The sequence below is a fragment of the Saccopteryx bilineata genome, chromosome 3 (assembly GCF_036850765.1).
Source record: "Saccopteryx bilineata isolate mSacBil1 chromosome 3, mSacBil1_pri_phased_curated, whole genome shotgun sequence".
NCBI classification, from domain to species: Eukaryota; Metazoa; Chordata; class Mammalia; order Chiroptera; family Emballonuridae; genus Saccopteryx; species Saccopteryx bilineata.
In genome coordinates this window covers 286,115,234-286,135,217 of record NC_089492.1, presented here as the reverse complement: position 1 = coordinate 286,135,217, position 19,984 = coordinate 286,115,234, and the positions used below count along the sequence as shown (strand labels likewise).

Genomic DNA, 19,984 nt, shown 5'->3' with positions numbered 1-19,984 from the left:
GGAAGAGGACTTGGGTTTTCAGATGCGACCACAGTCGGGTTCTCATGCTGCCTCTGCTCACCGGCGGGCGCTCCTCGGAGCAGAGCTGTTCTCTTCCTGGTGGCTGCCCACGGGCAGCCTCCCTCAGCCCAGCCCGTGGCATCCTTCATCTGGCTGCCTGTCTCTCTGTGTCTTTGGCCTGGCCACTATGTAACAAGCAAAGGTCTGGAAGGTTGGCTTTATTCCAGGACCTTGCTGTGGACGAGCCCGTCTCATTAGTTCACATTCAGGGTGGCCCGCGGGCCAAGCGGATGGGATGGTCAAGGGGCTGGATACACTGCTGTGGGGAGTTGTGCTCCAACCCCAATGAGAGTTCAAGGGCCCACAGGTGGCCCGTTTGGTTTCTGCCCGCTTCCCCATGGACTTGAAGCTTTTTCCCTATTGCTGCCAGCACCCTGGGGGCCATTTGTCTCAGAGGGTGATTTGGTGGCACTGTCAGCTCTGTATTGACGAATCTTTACTGGATTGTGGGGCCAGGGAGTCCCTGACGTGGTGGTTTCGGGCGCAACCTGGCTGTGCTGTGTGTACGTGTTCTTACTCGTGTGTGCTTGTTCTCACCTGCCAGGTGAGAATTTCTTGGGAGATGTAAAGGAATAAGTGATGTTGGTTTTGTTGGTGTTCAGTGAGGTTAAGGATCCGGGGGTAGCTTTCTTTCCCTGTCGTGGCTGCTGTGCACCCACTGTGGATTCACCTCGAAACCTCTGAGAGAGTTCAAGCTGGTTGATGACATCTGTGGAATTTGTTAAAGAAGGTGCCAAGTATCAAGGAGCTCCCTACCCCTCTCCCTGCGACAGCTTGTCCTCTGCTCCTGTTGCAGCCTAAGGCGCAAAGTCCCAGAAATGCTTGGTCATGCAGGATATGGTTCCTGCCACCTTTACCTGTCTCCATCCTTCATGAGACACCAGTGGCGTTGTGTGTCAGAGAAGTACCATGCCGTCTAGCTAGGTGGCCAGTCCTGCCGATTGAAACTGCTGTGGGGAATTTGAATCTGGGTGACAGTAAAAATATCACTGTTCCTCGGTTCTTTAAATCTAGCAGAGCCCTACCACTGTCCATCAGGTGGTCTGTGTGTCACGAGAAGAGAAAGGGGTCTCTGGGAAGCGCGTGGCCAGTGCCAGTGGTGTGGAGCCAGACCTCCGCTCAGGTGCCTTGCCCCGTGTCCGCCTTGTCAGCAGGCATCTGCTTCCAGATTGGGGCTCGGAGCTCCCAGCAGCTTATTTCATTTCCCTCACTGTCAGCTAGAGCAGGTGTGGCCCCACTTTCTGCCCTTGACTGGGATTCTGGACATTCAGGGGGTGTGGTGACAAGAAAAGGCTTTTGTATTCCAAGTGGCTGCAGGCGCTCTGCTCTTACCCCCACATGGAGGTCTGTGGGGCCATGGACAGAGTTGGCCCAGGTGCACGTGGGGCAGACTCCTGTGGCCGTAGCTTGGGGTCACGCTGACTGCTTCCTCTGAAAGGCATGCAGTAGATAAGCGTTATCTCACCTTAGCTTTTCTCTTTTTCATTTTGCTACAAGACAGAATTGTATCACACATCTCCAAAACGAGTAAAATGGCATTTCAGCTTCTTGTCTTTATAGACTCTCTGAACTTTAGGAAAGATCATTCTGGTCCCTTTTCATTAATAATGAAAACCAGGTGGCAATAAAATGTTCTTAACGTGAGCATGGCAGGAGCAGGGCGCCGTGTGACAGTGTGGCTGGTGGGGCTACAGGTGGTTCTCGGTGCTGGAGGAGGTCAGCACTCTAGGGAGCTGAGAGTGGCCCCAGTTTTTGGGGTCCCGGCTCTGGGATCTCAGCTCTTGGGGCCCCGGCTCTCGGGACCCGGCTCTCAGGACCCCAGCTCTCAGGACCCCGGCTCTGGGGCCATAGTTCTCAGACCCCTGGCTCTCGGGCCCCAGCCGCTGGCCTCTGTTCAGCCTTGGCCGCTCAGGAACCCGAACAAGAGGCTGCGCTTCTCAAGGCCCAAGGCATGGTGTGCTCACAGGAAAGGAGAACCCAGCCCACTTTGGGTTTGGGTCCAGTTTTAATTGCAGCTGTTTTTTCGTAAGATGTGTAGTCGGTATTTGAGAAACTAGTGGTGGATATAATACTCTGGACAGTGCCCACTTTGAAGATGCTCCCTCAGGATTTTGGCTGTGCAGACGGATGTTCAGGGTGTAGGTGACAGCCCTTCTGAATGGTCACTCTTTTGAAGAGTGGAACATTTGCCCATTGTCTGCACTTTTTCCTCACAAAAGGAACTTGCTCTAGATGTTGGATTTTGCAGCAAGGCCGTCTAAGCAGAGGAGGCCAGGCATGAGGCAAAGGCATGCCTGGGACCCAGAGCCTCCGGTTCAATTTAACAAGTGGCAGTTGCTCCTCTACAGAGCTCCCCGTCTGATGGGTTGTCACTGCAGGCCAGAGCAGCAGCGTGCCGTCTCGCTCCTTTCCAGACGGCTTCTTAGATGAGCCACTGAGTGTTACCACACAATCTTGGAAGGGAGTGAGGAAGTCCTGGCTCACTGTAACCCAGACCTCCAGCCCATAAAAGAATAGATTGATACGTTTATATAAAGATGAAAAACACCTGTGGGCCATGAACACCATAAGCAGAGTCAAAAGAAAAATAAAGATTTTTGCAATTCCTGTAATGGACGGAAGGTTTGTTTGTCTCCCTGCTATGCCTCTAAATTGATAAGGAAATGAGTATAATTGATCAAGAAATGGAGTATAGAGCATGCACAGGACACTGAAAAGGAGATGCAGTCCTCACTCTAATACAGCTGAGTGGAGTCCTCTTTTCCTGTCCCTGTGTTGCCACCATCTCCGAGGGGGGCAGGCCCATGATGTCAAGGGGCGGTAAGGACGCAGCGCTCGTGACGTGGCTGGTGGGAACGGGCTTCAGCCTCATGGATAGCAGGTGTGGTGTCTCAGAATTGCAGTTGCGTGTACCTCTGACCCAGCCTCCTACGTACGCATGGTCACTGATGTGCCCGTATGTATTTGCGAGGAGGCGTATGTACACGGTCACTGATGGCACAGCACTGTGGGTAGGAGAGGACTGGAGTCCCCTCAGTGCCCACCGGCAGGGAACTGATTAAGTGGAGTGCTTGAGTAACTATAGAAAAAAGAAGAACGAGAATGAGAGAAGAGAGAAGGAAAAGAATACATACCTGTGTTGGCTTCTGTGTGGGTAAGAATTCTCGGGCTGGACAGACAAGAAACTTAGTCGCAGCCATTGGTGGCAGGAGCCTGTTTGCTGTGGACTGACTGCTACCTCATGTTTAGAGCATATGCTGTGCGTGTACTGCCTATTAGAAAACTGTCAAACCGAAAAAGGGCAGTGCAGGGCTGCTGGGGAGAAACCTGTTGGTTACATTTTGTGCAGGAGACTCTGGGCGGGACCCTGGGAAACGCATATGGAATCCACAGGCCTGCTGGGTGGAGGGGGACGGTTGTGGTGGCCAGCCAGACGCTTCCAGGCTCTTCTCGTTCAGCGGCTCAGGGAAGAGGGAGCAGCTCCCTCGGCCCCTTGACGGTCTTTGCCACTTGGACCCCCCCCCTTCTGCTGCATGCCAGCAGCAGCCCCTCCTCCCTGTGTGCCCACATCCTGCTACTGAGCTGTAAGAACTGAGCCCCTGCTGTCCCGGCGCCATGAGCCACCAGGATGTGACAGGTGCCCCAGGAGCTGGCGGCCCCACGGAGGGCAGGCTGGCAGGCTGCAGCCCGAGGGTGTCTGTCCTAAGGAGCTTGCTCCTTTCTTCACTGTGTTCAGCTGAGTGCAGGGGCGCTCTTCTGGGATTTGAGGAGGCTGTTGCTCTCCTCCTTCCCCTCTCCTTTCCCAGATTCAGCCCCACATCCCAGTGCCTTGTCTCAGCGTATGCATCAGCGGGTGCCTTCTGCATAGCTTCCCATGGCGCTGTGATCCGAGTCTGCAGACCGCAGACGATTGGGTTTCCGCTGACGGTTCTGGGAACAGTGACCTTTGTCGCCGCCCCTCCCCCCCATAGACCCCTGTAGAGGAGGCAGAGAGCCATGCTGGGTAGCCTGGACATGGCAGCTCCAGGTGAACACTGGACATGGAGACAACATGCTCTTCTGTGCTCCTCACAGCATTCCTGGGGCAGCAGGTCAGTTACGGACCTGGAACCTTTGTTCTAATGCATGGGGACAGTCGTGCAGCAGAAAACTCTCCTGTCCTCTTGTGACACCATGCTCGTGGGGCGCTTGCGTATGACTGATTTGAAGAGCACTGGCCAGGAGCCCGCTCCTTCATGAGGACTGACTGCTCATTTCTGGAGTTCCGCTAGGACAGCAGCACATGGTCCTCCTGGGACAGCTTATCCTGGTTCCAGCCCCTCTAGCCTTTTGTGGGCCCTAGAGGTAGCTTTTTCTCCGCTTTCTTCTCACCTGTAGCCTGCCCTCGGGGCTACCCCATGTTGCTCTCCAGGGGGCCTGCTGTGAGTGTCTTTGGGGGACCTTGGCCTTGCCCACCCCGCCCCCTCCTGCCCAGCCTGCCCTCCGCTGCTCCCCAGGCTGACGGGGCCTCTCTCTGCGCTCAGAGCTGGCGTGGCCACGGTAGCCCTCCCCGGTCGGCCAGGCCCAGGTGCTCTCAGTCCACACTGCTGCCTGCTGTCCTTTGAGCTCAGGTCAGCCTGCCTTTGCAGTCGCTCATGCCCAGCCTGGAGTTAGCTGTTCTGTCATCTGTTCACCGTCTCTTCTTCTTCGGCTTGGTGAGAGAGAAAAGACTCTGCCTTCCTCCTGTGCCTCCACTGTCCACCCCCCCCCCTTCTTCAGTGGCTCCTCGCTTATTCCTGCCTGTAGCAGGGCACGTGGACATGCGTTCATGCACACCCAAGTGTGTTTATGTCAGTCTCACTGGGTCCTTCTGCCTTGTTGGTGGACACCATGCCCTCGGTCTTCAGATTGCCTCTGCCTCTGGACACCCCAGCAGGCTTTAGCTCACTGGAGACGCCCGCAGCATTGAGGCAGGTGGTTCTGAGAACCTGGAAAGAGGAGGGAGATGCAGCTGGGTTCGTGTCCCTGTGGTCACGCTGTCTCTTGTTGTTGGAGTTGCTAGTCCTTTGAGATGAGGACACTGTGCTCTCCCTGGCCCTGGGGAAGGACACGCGTGCCTCTGCTCCTGACGTGCCTTTTCTCCCAGCCTCAGGCCCTGCGGGTTCCCGATGGAGAGATTACAGTGCCTTGGCCATCATCATGGCAGGAATTGCATTCGGCTTCCACCAGCTCTACAAGGTAGGTTCACCCTTCCCGCAGCTGCATCAGCCTTCAGCCCCACCCTCTCGCTCCTGAGCTTTACCAGATGGGGGCTCCTAGCCCTTGGGGGCCACGGCCGGAGCAGGGCCATGTGCAGAGGAAGAGTGTCCTGATGGACATGCTGGAGGTTCAAGTCCAGGCCCGCCTGGACTGGTGCGCTTAGTAGTTGTACACCACACCTCATCCACTGGCCTTGACATCTTCTTTCAGCATCCCTGCTCCACAGGGAGACGGGCCCATTGATCTGTGAGCCGTGTCAAGTACTTAGAACAGTGCCCAACACGTGCTGAGAGACAGTGACACGGTGGTTAAGAGCATGGACATGGAGCCTATGTGATAGATATGTGACCACAGACTCAGTGGTCTCATTCGTAAAATGGGATAACAGAACATCCCTCATGAGGCTGTTGTGATGCTCAGAGATGCTGCTTTGCAGAGTGCTTTATATGCTGTGTTTCTCCCTTGGTATCTAAAACCAGCTTGAACATCTTAGTGTGACCATTTTGTGTGTGTGTGTGTGTGTGTGTGTGTGTGTGTGACAAAGACAGAGTTAGAGAGAGGGACAGACAGGGACAGACAGACAGCAAGGGAGAGAGATGAGAAACATCAGTTCTTCATTGTGGCTTCTTAGTTGTTCATTGATTGATTTCTCATATGTGCCTTGACCATGGGCCTTCAGCAGACCGAGTGACCCCTTGCTCGAGCCAGCCACCTTGGGTCCAAGCTGGTGAGCTCTGTTCAAACCAGATGAGCCCGAGCTCAAGCCGGTGACCTTGGGGTCTCAAACCTGGGTCCTCCGCATCCCAGTCCAATGCTCTATCCACTGTGCTACCACCTGGTCAGGCAGTGTGACCATATTTATGGGATATACTTTTTGTCTTCTATAGATTGTGTTGGTATCCATGTAAATCTAGAATTTTCCCCAATTTCACAGCCCTTGGGGTTGAGAGGTCACAGCTAACAATAGAGCTGCAGGCCTGAGTGAGCATTCCTCTCCTTGACACCTGATGCTTCCCAAAGACGGGCTTTGGTTTGAAGCAGATGAGTCTTTTCGAGAAGATGCAGAGCGGGGTGGGTCCTCAGAGACAAAGGGCCCAGCTGTGGCCAGAGGACTCGCTGTTTCCCGGCCCTCTCCTGGCCGCCTGCTACCCAGCCCCTGATCTGGAGATTTATTTATTTTTTATTTTTTTGAAGAATCTGCATGAACACCCAGGTTCACTGTTGTAACTTTTTAGCACATGAAACATGTTGTCAGCATTGCATTCTGGGATTCTTAATTTTTGACTCAGTACAAAAGCTAATGACCAAGTTGTAGCAGGATACACTTTTTTTAGTGTAACATCTATTCTTGGAGTTGGAGATTGCTGTGTCAGTAATCCAGAAGCCAAATGTTCTGTGTCCTGGAACGCCCCCCTACACACACACATACACCCGATGCCTCCCTGTCCCTTATGTGCGGAGAGCCTCTTTCCAACCGCTCACTGCATACAAGCACCAAGAACTAAATGCTTACAGGAATGTCCCGGCCGTGCTCAGAGGCCCTGCGCTGTCACGGGCTGCCCGCGGACGGCTGTGAGCTGATGGAAACGGGAAGCAAGCTCAGTTGTTTGCACGCAGCTCTGATCTCTCTGCTTTTAAAAAGAGAGAGACATTGAACGATCAGTCACAGTGGTGACGAGAGAATTTCTAAAACATCTGCTAATAGTTTCTTTAAATTAAAAATAAAAGGAGAGGTAAGCTGTCATCTTGTTGGATAAATATTTAAAGATTTAGACCAGGGCAGTGTCCTTTCCCTTGGTGTTTCTGATCTCAGAAATGGAATTTTTAGTTCATTACATGTATAAGAATTTCTGGGCGTTTACACTTAGGAAATTTTCATCCTGGAGCATAAGGCTACATTTGATGAGTTTCAGCTCAGTCGTAGTCGTGGGCAATAACTCACATAGTGGTTGGAAAGCACTTTGCAAAATAGAAAATGCTTCTACACGTATGCTAAATAACGATCTCCACTTAGGAGCCGCCCTTGAAATGCATCTCCCACCAACCCCTGTGAGAGACTTCCTTTTCCTCCTCAGTTCAGAACCTGTAATGGAGAAGTCCCTGTCTGGTGTCCTATCTGGGACCCAAGTGGAGTACGAACCAAAGTTCTGCTTGGTCACATGGGCCAGTGGCCCCACCTGCCGACCTGCACGCGCTGCCTTGTGAGGCCACTGCAGTTGGTGGGAGTCTCATGCTTGGAGTGGGCGGGGCACACGTCCTTTCAGCCAGCTCTCCCGGTGGCCACCCACTGCCCCTCTGAGCTGGCAGCAGTCACCGGCCCCATCCCACCGGCCTTCTTCCTGAAAGTTTTGCGACCTCCTCCTCCCAGTCTGGCCTCCTACCTTCGGGGCCTGTGGTTGGCTGCCCCTATCCCCTGTGGTCAGTTTCTCCAGATTCTGCCCCTTCTTCTCCCTTCTGGCCCCAAGTCTCAGTTCTGGGGGAACTTGACTGCATTTGACTCATAACTGGAGGACATTTGTTTTGAGGAAGGCATTGTTTAGAAAAAGACTGCAGTGACCGGGCAGGCCTCGGGGTCCCCAGGTATTGCTCCTGGTAGGACCAAAGGCCCAGACACCTGTGATGGTTCTCACCTGGCTTCTCAAGTCATTATTTAGTTATTTAATTCTACTCATCTGTTTCTGACTGGGTAATCATTCATATGGTTCAAAATGTGAAAGGTTCAGGAAAGTGTAAAAAGCTCCTCCCCCACTCCTCCCTGGAGGCCACCAACAGTGTCACTTTCCTGTGTAACCTTTTATATTTCTACCTTACAACCTTTAAAGTAGAATTTTAAGTAGTTTTGTTATGGAAATAGTACAAACAACACCATAAAGAAAACTAAAAGAACCAAAAAGTTTTTCATACGAATAAATCAAATTGACTTGACTCGTCCTTTCCTATTCCTCGGTCCTTGTCCTTACTTAGACAGCAGCTTGACGTGGTTGCGATCGCGGTATCATAACTTTGGAATATCTTGTTCATGGATGGTGTTCGCTTCGAGAGGTTCCAGAACCTGGGGGTGACAGAGGGCAAGTGGGTCTACAGAACGGGGGATCATTGGACAGTAACCCAGCTCCGGCCCGTCCCTCCCGCCCCCCTCTTCCTGCAGAAGTACCTGCGCCCCCTGATCGCGGGCAGCCAGGAGGACAGGAAGCAGCTGGAGAGGATGGAGGCGAGTCTGGCGGAGCTGAGTGGCAGCATGGCGCAGACAGGTAAAGATTAATGACTCCATCAGCCACCCCTCGGAGCCTTCGCAAGCGGCCCCTCCCCAGGCCTCCCCGCGCCCTCCGTCTCCACTTTATGTGGTGACTTCATTTATCTGCTCTGAGAATCTGTTCACATTTGCAAATGAAGCCGCCGTCATTTCGGTTTAATTTGAAATTGCTTGTTTACTGTCGGCGCGGCCTCAATTAATTATGTTTTTACGGAAAGGCTCCCAACCTCAGAATATTAATAAGGGGAATAAAATGACAGCCTTTCTAAGGGCTGTAAAGTTCATTTTTAATTTCTGCTTCTATGAGGTTTTCAGGGGGGTTTTCAGAGATTTCCCCCCTTCCCTCTAAGAATTCATCGCGGGGTCAAGAGAGGCTGTAATTACTGCGGCTCCCAGGACCCGGCCACCTCCTCTGTCATCGACTCCGTGGAGCTTGTGTTCGTTACCCAGTGCCCCAATGATGGCCTAGATTAGCTGGGACCTGTCGCGCCAGTGGTGGCTTTTCTCCTTGATAAACTTGTTTACTAGATGGAGGCTCTGAGTCTTAAAACTCAGGCACGTTAGAGCCGCTGTCCCAGGCAGCCCCGAGTGGTGGTCCCAAGTTCCCTCGTACCCCCCCCACACACACACAAAAGGCCACGTGACTCTAGGAGCTCCGGCACCTCGGGGCTGGGTGGGGAGGGCAGGGAGGAGCAGGGGACGGGGATTTGCAGTGTTTCACGGTTCCTGGGAGGGGGCCGAGCTGCCTCTCTCCGAGGCCTGGGGACTCTGCGTGAGCTCCACAAGGACACAGTGAGGCGGGAGATGAGGGATGGGACATTACAGAAGTTGGAGAGCCAAGCAAATCATCAGCAGATATAATTAGAGGGGAGAGGTTTTGGACGGATATACTGTTGACCACGGACAACTACACAATAGAAAGATGAAGTGGAAAGACTGGAGGGTAGATGCAGTGCAGGTAGATCACCCCGGGTGCAGATAAATTATCTGGGCTGCGGGCCGGGGGTGTCTGCAGATAAATTGGATGCTGCAGCTTAAGGTGTGTGGACCTGTGTGTATCACTTAACAGAGATGCCACTGCTCTTCTCTCCCAGTGACTCAGTTACAGGTGACTTTAGCCTCTGTCCAGGAGCTGCTGATTCAGCAGCAACAGAAAGTCCAGGAGCTCACCCATGAACTGGCCACAGCCAAGGTACGGTCCTGACCCTCCGGTCTCTCCCGTCTGTGTGGCAGGCTCTCATGCTTGTCCTCTCTGGCCAGTTCACTGCATACTGTGGGGTCTGACTTGGTCTTTCCTCACGCTGGCAGCAGGGCCCACACTGCACTTGTAGAGACAGGAGGCACTCGGCGTTGAAGGCCGTCCTGTCTCCCTGTCACCTCCTGATGGAGGAAGGGAAAGCAACTCTGCCTGAAACCCCCAACCCCAGGGTAACACCTGCCCCACATCTGGGGGTGGACAGTATAGACACAGAACAGTCTCCGCCTGCGAGGTAGGTCACAGGTCACAGTTGCCAAGGCACTGGGGCAAACCCTGCGGTAATGCCCAGGTTCTCGAAGCCCAGGTCTAGGGGTCAGGTAACGCCAATGGCCTGGAGTGCCCACTGGGATCGACTATGGTGGTTTCCCTGTCTCACTTCCAGAATCTGAGGCTGTCTTAATAACATCAGACCCTGGGTCTTGGTTTCCTCATCTGTGAAGTGGAGCAGTAATGGTATCTCCTCCTTGACATGCTTAGAACGGTCCCCAGCTGCAGTCAGCTCCCAGGGTTGCAGGCTTCTGGCCTGGGTCTGTGGGTGTGTGATGGTCATTCCTGGGGCATTGTCTGGGACAGATGGGGCCCAGAGGACAGTGGTCCAGTGACTCTAGGATGCTCGCTGTCTTCCCTGCTCTACCCCTGACCCCGTGCTGCTTTCTGGCTGCTCCCCCCCCCCCCCCATGCTATCCTGCTCTGCAGGGTTCTCTCTGAGGGAGGCCCTACCCTAGGCACAACTCTGTGTCAAGCAGCACTCAGATCTTTTGCATTTAAAAAACCAGCAAAATGGGAAGCTTACCATTTCCCATTAGATCTGGGGTGCCTCCTGTGAAGAGGTCCCCGAGAATCCCTTCCTCAAACACCCCCACCAGAGGGGCTGCCTGCACTTCCTCCTCAGGTGCCGGGTGGCCACCTCCAGTCACCGGGTGCACGCCCAGGGGCGGGTGGCCCATAAAACCCCCTGAAGGCCGGCTGTGGCCCTGCCCCACTTGCTGCTATTATCTTCTGGAGCGGTGGCCTGCCAGTGGCCAGGAGCCATTCCGGAAATTGGAAAACTGTTTTCAGACCTTAACCATTGAGATTAAGACCACATGTTGCGTTTTAAGAGGGGAGGGTGCCCAGGGTTATGCTTGGTGCTTGAGAGCCACCCGAGCTTCTCGTGCCTTCTCTCATCTGTCCTGGTTCTGCCTGGTGCCAACACAGCCTCGCTGGTTCCGTGCCTGAGCCCATGTGTGAAGACCAGCTATCCCATACACCAGAGACTCGGAGCTGTGTTTTCTCAGCTGTAGTATAAGTTTTTATATTTGGCTTCCAAGCTCCTACTGCAGCGTTGTAAAAAATTAAAAAGAAGAGCATTAAGTAATTAAAAAACCTACATAAAACTGAAGGCTGGGAGTTTCTACAACTGTTTTTTTTTTTTAAAGAGACTGGCTAAAAAGCCCCAGATGTCAGATTTTATTTCTAAATCCTGGCATCTGGCACCATATGCGTTTGGAAATTTGAGTCCTTTGTCGGCCGGTGAGTGGAAATTGCTCCCTTGTTAATGGGCTGCTGCAGCTTTCAAGGTTTCAGAGAAGCCAGAACAGTGGCTCCCGGGCCTGTGCTGTCTGGTGGTCTGGAGCTGCCCCAGGGAGTGTGCGGCGGTGGCGTCTGCGTGCTCCCGCCCCCAGACCGCCCCGTCCGCGGCCCTCTGAGGGGCTTCTCCTGCAGAGGTCGCAGGGTGCTGCATGTCCCCGTCCCATGTCAGAGCCAAAGCCAGCTGCAGGGACAGCCAGGACCCCCTCGCCCAGCCCCCCCCACCCCCCGCGCATTCTCCTGGACTTAGCATTGGGGGTTCTATGTCAGGACAGGGTGGTGTTGTCAGGGACGCAGGGGCCTTGCACTTGACACAACCTCAAAGTGGCCTCCAGCCCGGATGACACAGGCCCACACGCCTGAGGCCACCACACCTGGACTTGGTCCATAAACACTTCATAAGCAGCTTGGCCACTCAGGGGACCCATTTCGGGGACCACCAAGTTCCTCATCTCCCTTCATCCCAACCATTTTTGCTAGAGAAAGGTAGTTCTCTGAAGTTCCTATGGAAACCGGGTCAGGTTCAGAGGGGAGAGGATGGTGTTTGTCAGAGTTACTGAGTCTGTTCCTCATGGGCCCCCCTGGGGGAAGGAATTGGAGTTAAGTCCTAGGATGGCTTTTTTCTCTTTGCTGAGTCTTCAGAGTCATCCCCCAAGGACTTCTGTGTGCATCTCTCAATGATATGGACCCTCTGGTCGCTGCGTCATTTTATTTTATGTAACCAGAGTACCATTACTACATCTGAATACATGTCACGATTCCTTAATATTGTCAACCAAACAAAGTTGTGGGAACATTTTTTTTTTGGAACATTTGTTTTAAAGGCAGCATCATTTAAATAGACCCAGACAGGCAGACCGTTGCATGCACAGTGGCAGAACCTTCCCGGGGTCTCCAGGCTGGTGCACAGGACTCAGAGCGTCCCAGTTCGCCCAGGGTTTCTGAAGCCCAGCCCCTCCTGCCGCCCACCCCCTGAGCATGCCGTGGGCCTGAGGTGGACCCCCGCTGACCCTGCTCCCTGCGTTTGACTTTCAGGCGACCACGTCCACCAACTGGATTCTGGAGTCCCAGAATATCAATGAGCTCAAGTCGGAAATTAACTCCTTGAAAGGGCTTCTTTTGAATCGGTAGGAGAGGAGGGGGCTTCTGTTCCGCTCTCAGCCCAGGGCTGGGGAGGGGGCTCGTGGGCCGGGCCAGCTGGTGGGAGGGGGCGCATCTTCCCAGGGGGTCCCGACTGAGCTGCATGGTTCAGGAGTTGAGTGTAGGAATCTCAAGCATCTACTTTCCCTCCCCAGGAGGCCCCCTTTTGTCCCCCTCCAGGGTGACAGTCTAAGTGCCCATAAGAGTTTTGAAGTGTGAACAGTTCCTCGGCCTCATCAAGACCTGGTCGAGGAAAGCAGGACCTTGAGCAGAGAACGTCCCCTCCCCTCCAGACAGGGCCACCTCCTCCTCTGTCTCGTCCCAGAGAAGGTCCCCAGAGAGGGCTGGGTCCCTAGTTTGAAGGGTCCTACGATTCAAGGCAGGCACAGAAAGGTGCCCCAGCCCCAGCCTTGCTCTTCCTCTGCCCCCTCTGCAGTGACAGCACCTTCACTGAGCCCCACAGGCAGGGCATTGTCACCCATACCACCCTCAATGGCTTGCCTGGTCCCCGACCTGCAGGGCACCCAGGGCGGCCTGGTGTGGGCTTCGTGGCCCCACCGGCCCAGAGTTGGCAGGTGCCATGTATGTTCATTCAGGGTCACAGATGGCAGAGGACCCAGCTGTCCCAGTCACCTACTTCCAGGCCTTCCCTGGAGGAAAGAACGGGGCTTTGAGAGAGGGCTGACTGAGCTCAGGGTTGTCATTAGGGGGACCCTCTGTGTGTCCGAACCTCATAGACAAGAGCCCCTAAGGCCAGGGGACAGAGGGTAGGCGCTGGCTAACCATGGAGCCAAGAAAACTGCCCACGGGATTTCTCCCCAGCGTTCGTGACCCTGGTGAACGCTGAGTTCTTGGCTGGTGGGGTCTGAGGAAGAAGAGCTGTGCCAGGGGACGTCGGGCAGCTGGGGGGAGCGGTTCTTCGTCTGCTTGGCTCAGGTGGAGATGGGCTGCCTGCCCTATGGCTGATTTCCAAGCCATTGCCGAGAGGCCCTGACACCCAGGTCCCTCCTGGAATTGGCTTTGGTCTGGGCTGGCTGCTGGCCGGGGGGCCCAGGGCAGGGAAACTGAGATAGAGAACCAACTTCCCTGCAGAGTGTTGAGCTCAGAGGTCTTCTTAGCGCTGCCCTCTGGCTTGGACATCTCTGACCCAGAGCACCCCTGTCCTGCAGTGCCATAGACAAGTCACCCCGTTCTCTGGCCCAGTTGGGTTCCCAGTCTGGCTTCCCACCATCACCTGCTCCTTTCCCGGGGCACGGCAGGCTCCCAGGGGGCTGTCGGCAGCTGTGAGGAGGGCTGAGGCAGTGCTGAGTGGGCAGGGTGCCCTGCGGGCAGTCTAGGGCACCTCTGGCTTCGTCTCGGGGGCTCTACCCTCCAAGGAGCCTTGTTTCTGGGGCGGGGGGTAGAGTACAGCCACCTGAGCCCATTCCTGTCCCCACTGAGCCGTGGGAGCTCCTGACCCTGCCTTCCCCCCCTCTGCCAGGAGGCAGTTCCCACCATCGCCGTCAGCCCCGAAGATACCCTCCTGGCAGATCCCGGTCAAGTCGCCATCGCCCTCCAGCCCTGCAGCCGGGAACCACCACAGCAGCAGCGACATCTCACCAGTCAGCAACGAGTCAGCAGCAGCCTCTCCCGTGAAGGAGGGCCACAGCCCCGAGGGCTCCACCGCTGCCTACCACCTGCTGGGCCCCCAGGAGGAGAGCGAGGGTGTGGTGGACGTCAAGGGCCAGGTGCGGATGGAGGTGCAGGGCGAGGAGGAGAAGCGGGAGGATGAGGAGGATGAGGAGGACGAGGACATGAGCCACGTGGACGAGGAGGACCGCCTGGGGGTCCAGCGGGAGGACCGCCGGGGTGGGGACGGGCAGATCAATGAGCAGGTGGAGAAGCTGCGGCGGCCCGAGGGGGCCAGCAACGAGAGCGAGCGGGACTAGCGCGGCGCCCGCACTGGGGCGGCCGGGCACCTTGGGCCAGGTGGGGTGCAGGCAGGGCATGGGGCTGCGGGAGGCCCGGCCCACCTGGTCCCGTCGTGGCGGGCTGCACTTCTGTCACCCAGCCTCTCACCGGCCACCTCCGCTCAGCCCCGGACAGGCAGCCTGGACCTTGTTCTCGTGTCAGGCTAAGGGCCCAAACTCTGCGCTCAAGGGCCCCTCAGCCTGGTCCCCTAGGCCAGTGTCTGGTGAGCGTCCTAGCTAACCTAACACCATGCATGACAAGAGGTAGTTCACTCCTGACCCTCCGGGGAGGAGCCACGTGGACCAGGTGTCTGCGGGCTGCCGCCTCCTGCCCCGTGGCTCCTCCCTTTGCTTCTTGCCAGGGGCCAAGGGCTCTTGTTGTGTGTCCCCACGGCTCTTCCTCTGGCTGAGGGCCCCCCCTCGGCTGCACAGCCGGTCCTGCCTGCCTGATGCCTTCAGCCTCACCGTGCCCCGTCGTCATCCCAAACAATGAGATCACACTGCACTTCTGACCTCCCTGCCTTCTGTCGCAGCTCAGCTGCGGCCCCCACGGAGCGACGTGGCTGTCACCTCCACGTAGGAGCCAGGCATCAGGCCTTCCTGTCTGTCCCTCCCATTCAGAAGCACATGTTCATCTGCGTGACCAGGTGTAGGCTCTGAGTATAAGATACGGCTGTATATAATTGTAATAAATATGAGTTGCCACTATTTAATTCCTGCCTGTGGCTCCCTGTCTGCTCTCGGTACCCGGTGCCTGGGATGTGGGTCTCGGCTGTGGCTGCGCCAGGTGTGTCCTGGGGAGGACCCAGAGGGGATGCTGGGGCTGAGCCTGACAGATGTCTCCGCAGCTCACCCAGAGCCTGGAGGGTCTCCTCCTCACCCAAGTGTCTGTCGAAGGGCGACACTGATCCAGGAGGAGAAGGGACCGCACGTTACTGTATATAGACCTGATGTGAAGTGTGATGAGCTCTCCTTCCTTAAATGGATGAATGTGCTCCCAGGAGAGTGCGTCTCGCTCTCTCTTCCTCCCCCGTCTCCTCTCCCTCTCGCCCTCCCTGTCTCCCTTTAACCTTCACACAGCATTGCACTAAACCCAGGAAAACAGTGCAAGGCGCTCCTTGCGAGGCATGCTCTGTGCCCTGCAGCCGCAGTGCTGGGGTGGGCGCGGGGCAGAGGGCACAGGCACGTCTGGGTGCCCTGTGTAGACACAGGCTTTGGGGACAGTGCAGGGACTGCGCTGGCCGCCGTGGAGGTGGAGCTCTGCAGCGGGTACGTACCCCTCCTGACGCACTGGCTGCCACTGCTGGGCCCGGGGCTGGTTTTTCTCAGAAACATTTCACCTCCTGCTTAGGCCCCTTTTTAGGCTTCCAGGCTGAGTCCCCTCCCTCCGGCAGCAAACCCCTTTCTGACTCTGGCCCAGGGGCCCCGCAGAGGTCATGGCAAGGCAGCTTGAGCCTCTTCCCCGTGCCCCTGGCCTGGTTCCTCAGGTTTTGTCCTTGGTGCTCACAACCTCACGTGACATCCCTGCAGTCTGCTTTCCCACCACGTGCTGCCCGGAGACTGGCGGAGCCCATCTCGAGTCACCTCTGCTTCTGCGCCATCTCCAGAGGAGCGAAGGTGCTGGGTCCCCTGGGCTGCCATACCAGTGGATGAGGACCCCCCCAGCGTCTGGGAGCCGGGCGAGTAGACCGGAGATGGACGGGCAGGCAGGGGTCTGGAGGCTGGTCTGAGCCCCCTCATCTCCACGGGGGCGAGCCTTGGGGGCAGAGGCGGAGTTTCCGCCCTCTGAGCCCTGCTCCTGAGTCGGTGGTCATGGGGGTCTCCCCCTTTAGCTTGGTGGCTATTTACCCTCGTCTCTTCATTTTCTAGAGGGTCCTCCTGCAGTGGGACCGATGGGGTGACCAGAGGCAGATGGCCTGGGCTGGAGACAGAGCTGTGGGTAGTGCAGCCGGAGCACCCACGATGGCCAGAGGCTGCCCTGGGGCCGCAGTCCTGGTCCTGGGGGTGGGGCCGGGGCCTCAGGGCGCATTTTCTCCCATCCCGAGGGCAGGGGGTGGGGTGGGGGGGCACAGGCTGGCAGAGCCCTGGGGCTCCCGCAGAAAAACCTGGGCTGAGGCCTTTGGCCCCGCGGGTCCTGAGCACAGATGTTGGCTTTTGAGGACAGAGCCTGGCCTGAGTTCAGGAAGAAAAAACCCCTCCCCAAAACTGCGTGAGTGCTGCCTAATAAAGGCAGCCACTGGACGGAGGGAAAACAGCCCTTTGAAAAAAAGCCTTTCATTAGAAAAATAATGCATTTCATCCAAATAAGGTAAAAATATTTGGAATGGGGCAGAAGTGAGCAGCAGGCAGCGCCTGTCAGGCCCTTTCTGGAAGGGAGAGATTATTATATTCAATTACAACGTATTTTTGTGGTGTCTTTCAGGAAAGCACTTGCCCAGGGCTGGGAGCAGGGAGGCGGCTGGCCCCCTCCTGGCCCTGGGTCCCCCACCACCAGCCCCATCCTCCCTCGTGTCTGCGATGCCCCTGGCAGGTGGGCTGCCAGGGCACACTGGGCACATCCCAGGGCTGCCCCTCACTGCTCTGCGGTTGGCCTTTCTCAGCAGAGGGTCCTGGGACCTCCGGGCTGGGACGGTGAGCACCCTGCCTGGGGGAGGCAGGACGCTGAATTTATCAGTGTCTATTCTCCTGTGGACATCCATCTTAGACATTTAAAGGGAACAGTAAAATCTCCCATTTCCATGGTTCACAGGTATGGTGCTCTTGGGCTCACTCACTGTCTGTGTCTCTTTCTAAATAAAAATGGGAAACTTCTCTTCAGTGTTGTGTGACTTGCTTGCCCCACTAAAGTGAGTCCTATGTCCCTGGGAACTCACACCAGGTGGGAAGGGGAGGTTCTCTTGAGACTCCTCCTGGCCTGCGGTGCCCAGCCAGGACCCTGTGGTGCTGGTCCTCTGGCCTGGGCCTGAACCTCCCTCTCCTCTGATGGTTGCCCCTGCCCTACCCTGGCCCCTGACCCAGAGTTCTAGGAGGAAGGGCAGGCAGGAGACATTTTCTGCTGGGCCTGACAACCTGATCCTCAGGAGTTTACTTAATCTTAGTGTTTCTTGGTCTATTTGTTTAAAATTGTTTCTGCCAAGGCATCTGGAGAAGAGATTTGGAGGCTCCAGCCAGAGCGGGCACAAAGGTGCCAGCGCAGTCCTGCAGGTGAGGTGACTTCAGCCTCAGGTGCAGTGCACACCTGAGTCCCGGCTGGCCCCTCCCTTCTCTGGCCGCCTCTCTGGCCCGTGCTTTTCCTCCTGCACAGATGTTCCCCACCCCAGGACCCCCACGTCCTGCCAGGGGCAGCGATTAGACAGACCTCTCCAGGGTGGGCTGGAGTGTGACTGTCACCTGCACACCCGAGCTGCCCCCCCCAGCCCTCCACGCACTCCTGCCCCAGCCCCAGCCCCAGGCTCTGTAATAGAAGGCTCAAAATCTCCAGCACCGTTGGTGCCCTTCTAAATCGTGAAGAGTTTACTTTCATCAGGCACTTGGAGTCGATGCCCTTCTAGAAGAAGAGAGAGCTTCTATTACAATTTCATGCGGAGATTGTGCAAAGCCTTTCCCTGCTCCCAGGCAAGTCCTGCGGAGTTCTTTACAGTTCTCAGTACATCTTGGAAACTCGGTGCCCAGCGCCGCAGCCCAGGGGTCGGCAGAGCCAGGATGCCTCAGAGACCCCAGAGCAAACACGGGGCCTCTGGGGGACTGGGCAGGGCAAGGGGCTGGCTGGGGGTCTTTGAGGGGAAAAAGCCAGCCAAGGCTGGGGGTCTTTCCCAGGGGCTGGGAGGCGGGGCACACAGCAGGAGAAACGGGGTCAGGTTGCTCCAGCGGCCTCGTGTGGGGTGGCTCCTACTGTTCATCCCCTTCGAGGTTCCCGGGACTGCTGCCTGCCCTGCTCCCTGGAGACCTGACCCTCTCCTTGGGGTAGCAGCACTCCATCCCCCGGCCTTGGGCCGAGGCCGCCTGTGGGGCCAGGGCCCCTCTCGTGAGGTGGGTGGACAGCTGCCGTTGCCCTGGTGGCCGGGCGTGCCGGCTCCCGAGCCCAGGGAAGGGGCTGCCCTGTGGCCTCTGATCCAGGTGGGCTGGGGCAAGGCTTCCATGGGTGACTTGGCTGTTAGTGGCACCAAAGCCCTGCCAGGTCTGTGGGAGGTGGGCAGGCCGCCGCGCTCAGTTTGAGCCTGTGCAGCTGGTTCTGGCTCTTTCCAGGAGGTTACAGAAAGCTTGAATTTGCCCCAGTTTGGGTGTAGGAGCATCACACCACCACAGCTAATTAAATCCCAGAATGAAAACATGTTTTACTGCATTTCCTACTGAGTCCAACAAGCCGCAGGGAGTGCTGTGGGGCCTGCGCCCACTCCGCACCCTTCGGGTGGGGCACCCATACCAGCTGCAGGCCCTCCCTCGGCTGGGGGACACGGGCTCAGTGGGCACAAACTCCTGTGTGTGGGGAGGGGCACTTCTCGTCTGGGGCAGTGTCTGTGAGTCAGGACAGGGGGCAGGCCCTTGACCCCCTGAGACATTTCTGAGGGGTGCCTGGGACCCGTTGCCCCCTTTCCTGGCTGGGCCCATGGCCCTGCAATAGTGCTTGGGCTCTGGCTTGTCCTGAGTCTCACTTGGAAGCTGGCTCTGCCTGTACACCGTGTGTGGTCTGAGGTCCACCTGGGTCCAGAGGACCTGGGGGCAGCTGTGGAGGAGCAGTTTGGGGGCGGTCTACCCTGAGTGCCTATCTTTCCACCCCTGGTCCCCAGGGGTCCTCGAGAGACAGCTGAAGCCCCTGGGAGCTGCACCCCCCCAAGCCTCTGTGGGCCCTGCCCCACTACCCCCCACTGCAGCGCCCAGAAGGAGCCCTGTGGTTGCACCACCCACCCACCCACGCACCCACTCAGCTGAGGTCCAGGCTTGGCTCCCTGCCTCCCTGCAGGCCCCTTGGGAGGGCTGCTCGGCCCACCGGGGCCCTGTGAAAGCTCCAATAATGGTTTTAATTTGTTGAACTTGTGTTTTATCCCATAAATTAGTCACTGTTTTATTTAACAGAATCGAGATATCCACAAACAATAGGCGAGTTCCAACTTGAACATTTTAATAAGACAGAAAAAAGTATATATTTTCACGTCTGTTACAAACATATTTATGTAAATAGCCTGTGGGCCGCGTTCCAGCAGGAAAGAAGGGAAGGGCCCTGCGCTGGGCTGGAGGAGGCGAGCTTCCTTGGTGAACGATTGAGCGGGGCGCCGGGCCTCCGAGCGGGGCGGGGCCGAGAGGTGTGAGGAAGAGGCAGCCCCTGACCCCGCGCCAGCCAGGGTGGGAGGGTGGTGGACATCCCCTCCTCAGGACACCGTGCAGGGTTATTGCCGTGAGATGTCCTCAGTGGAAGAACGGGGTGGGCCCCACACATGTCCCCTCCCCAAGCCCTGGGACGTCCACCCCACTGGAAGGAGGTCAGCTCAGGACAAGGCCAGCAGGGATGGTGCTGATGAT

At 56.6% G+C, this 19,984-nt stretch overlaps 1 protein-coding gene across 1 annotated transcript in view; it reads left to right on the top strand.

The window, feature by feature from the left end:
* PEX14 (peroxisomal biogenesis factor 14) overlaps window positions 1-15,180 on the top strand; it is a 136,389-nt gene extending 121,209 nt beyond the window's left edge. The window contains exons 5-9 of the mRNA XM_066270493.1: window positions 5,186-5,277; window positions 8,447-8,549; window positions 9,646-9,743; window positions 12,414-12,505; window positions 13,999-15,180. Coding sequence (XP_066126590.1) covers window positions 5,186-5,277; window positions 8,447-8,549; window positions 9,646-9,743; window positions 12,414-12,505; window positions 13,999-14,446 — 833 coding nt within the window. The 3' untranslated portion in view covers window positions 14,447-15,180. The remainder of the gene's footprint in view (window positions 1-5,185; window positions 5,278-8,446; window positions 8,550-9,645; window positions 9,744-12,413; window positions 12,506-13,998) is intronic.
* Window positions 15,181-19,984: the final 4,804 nt, after the last annotated feature.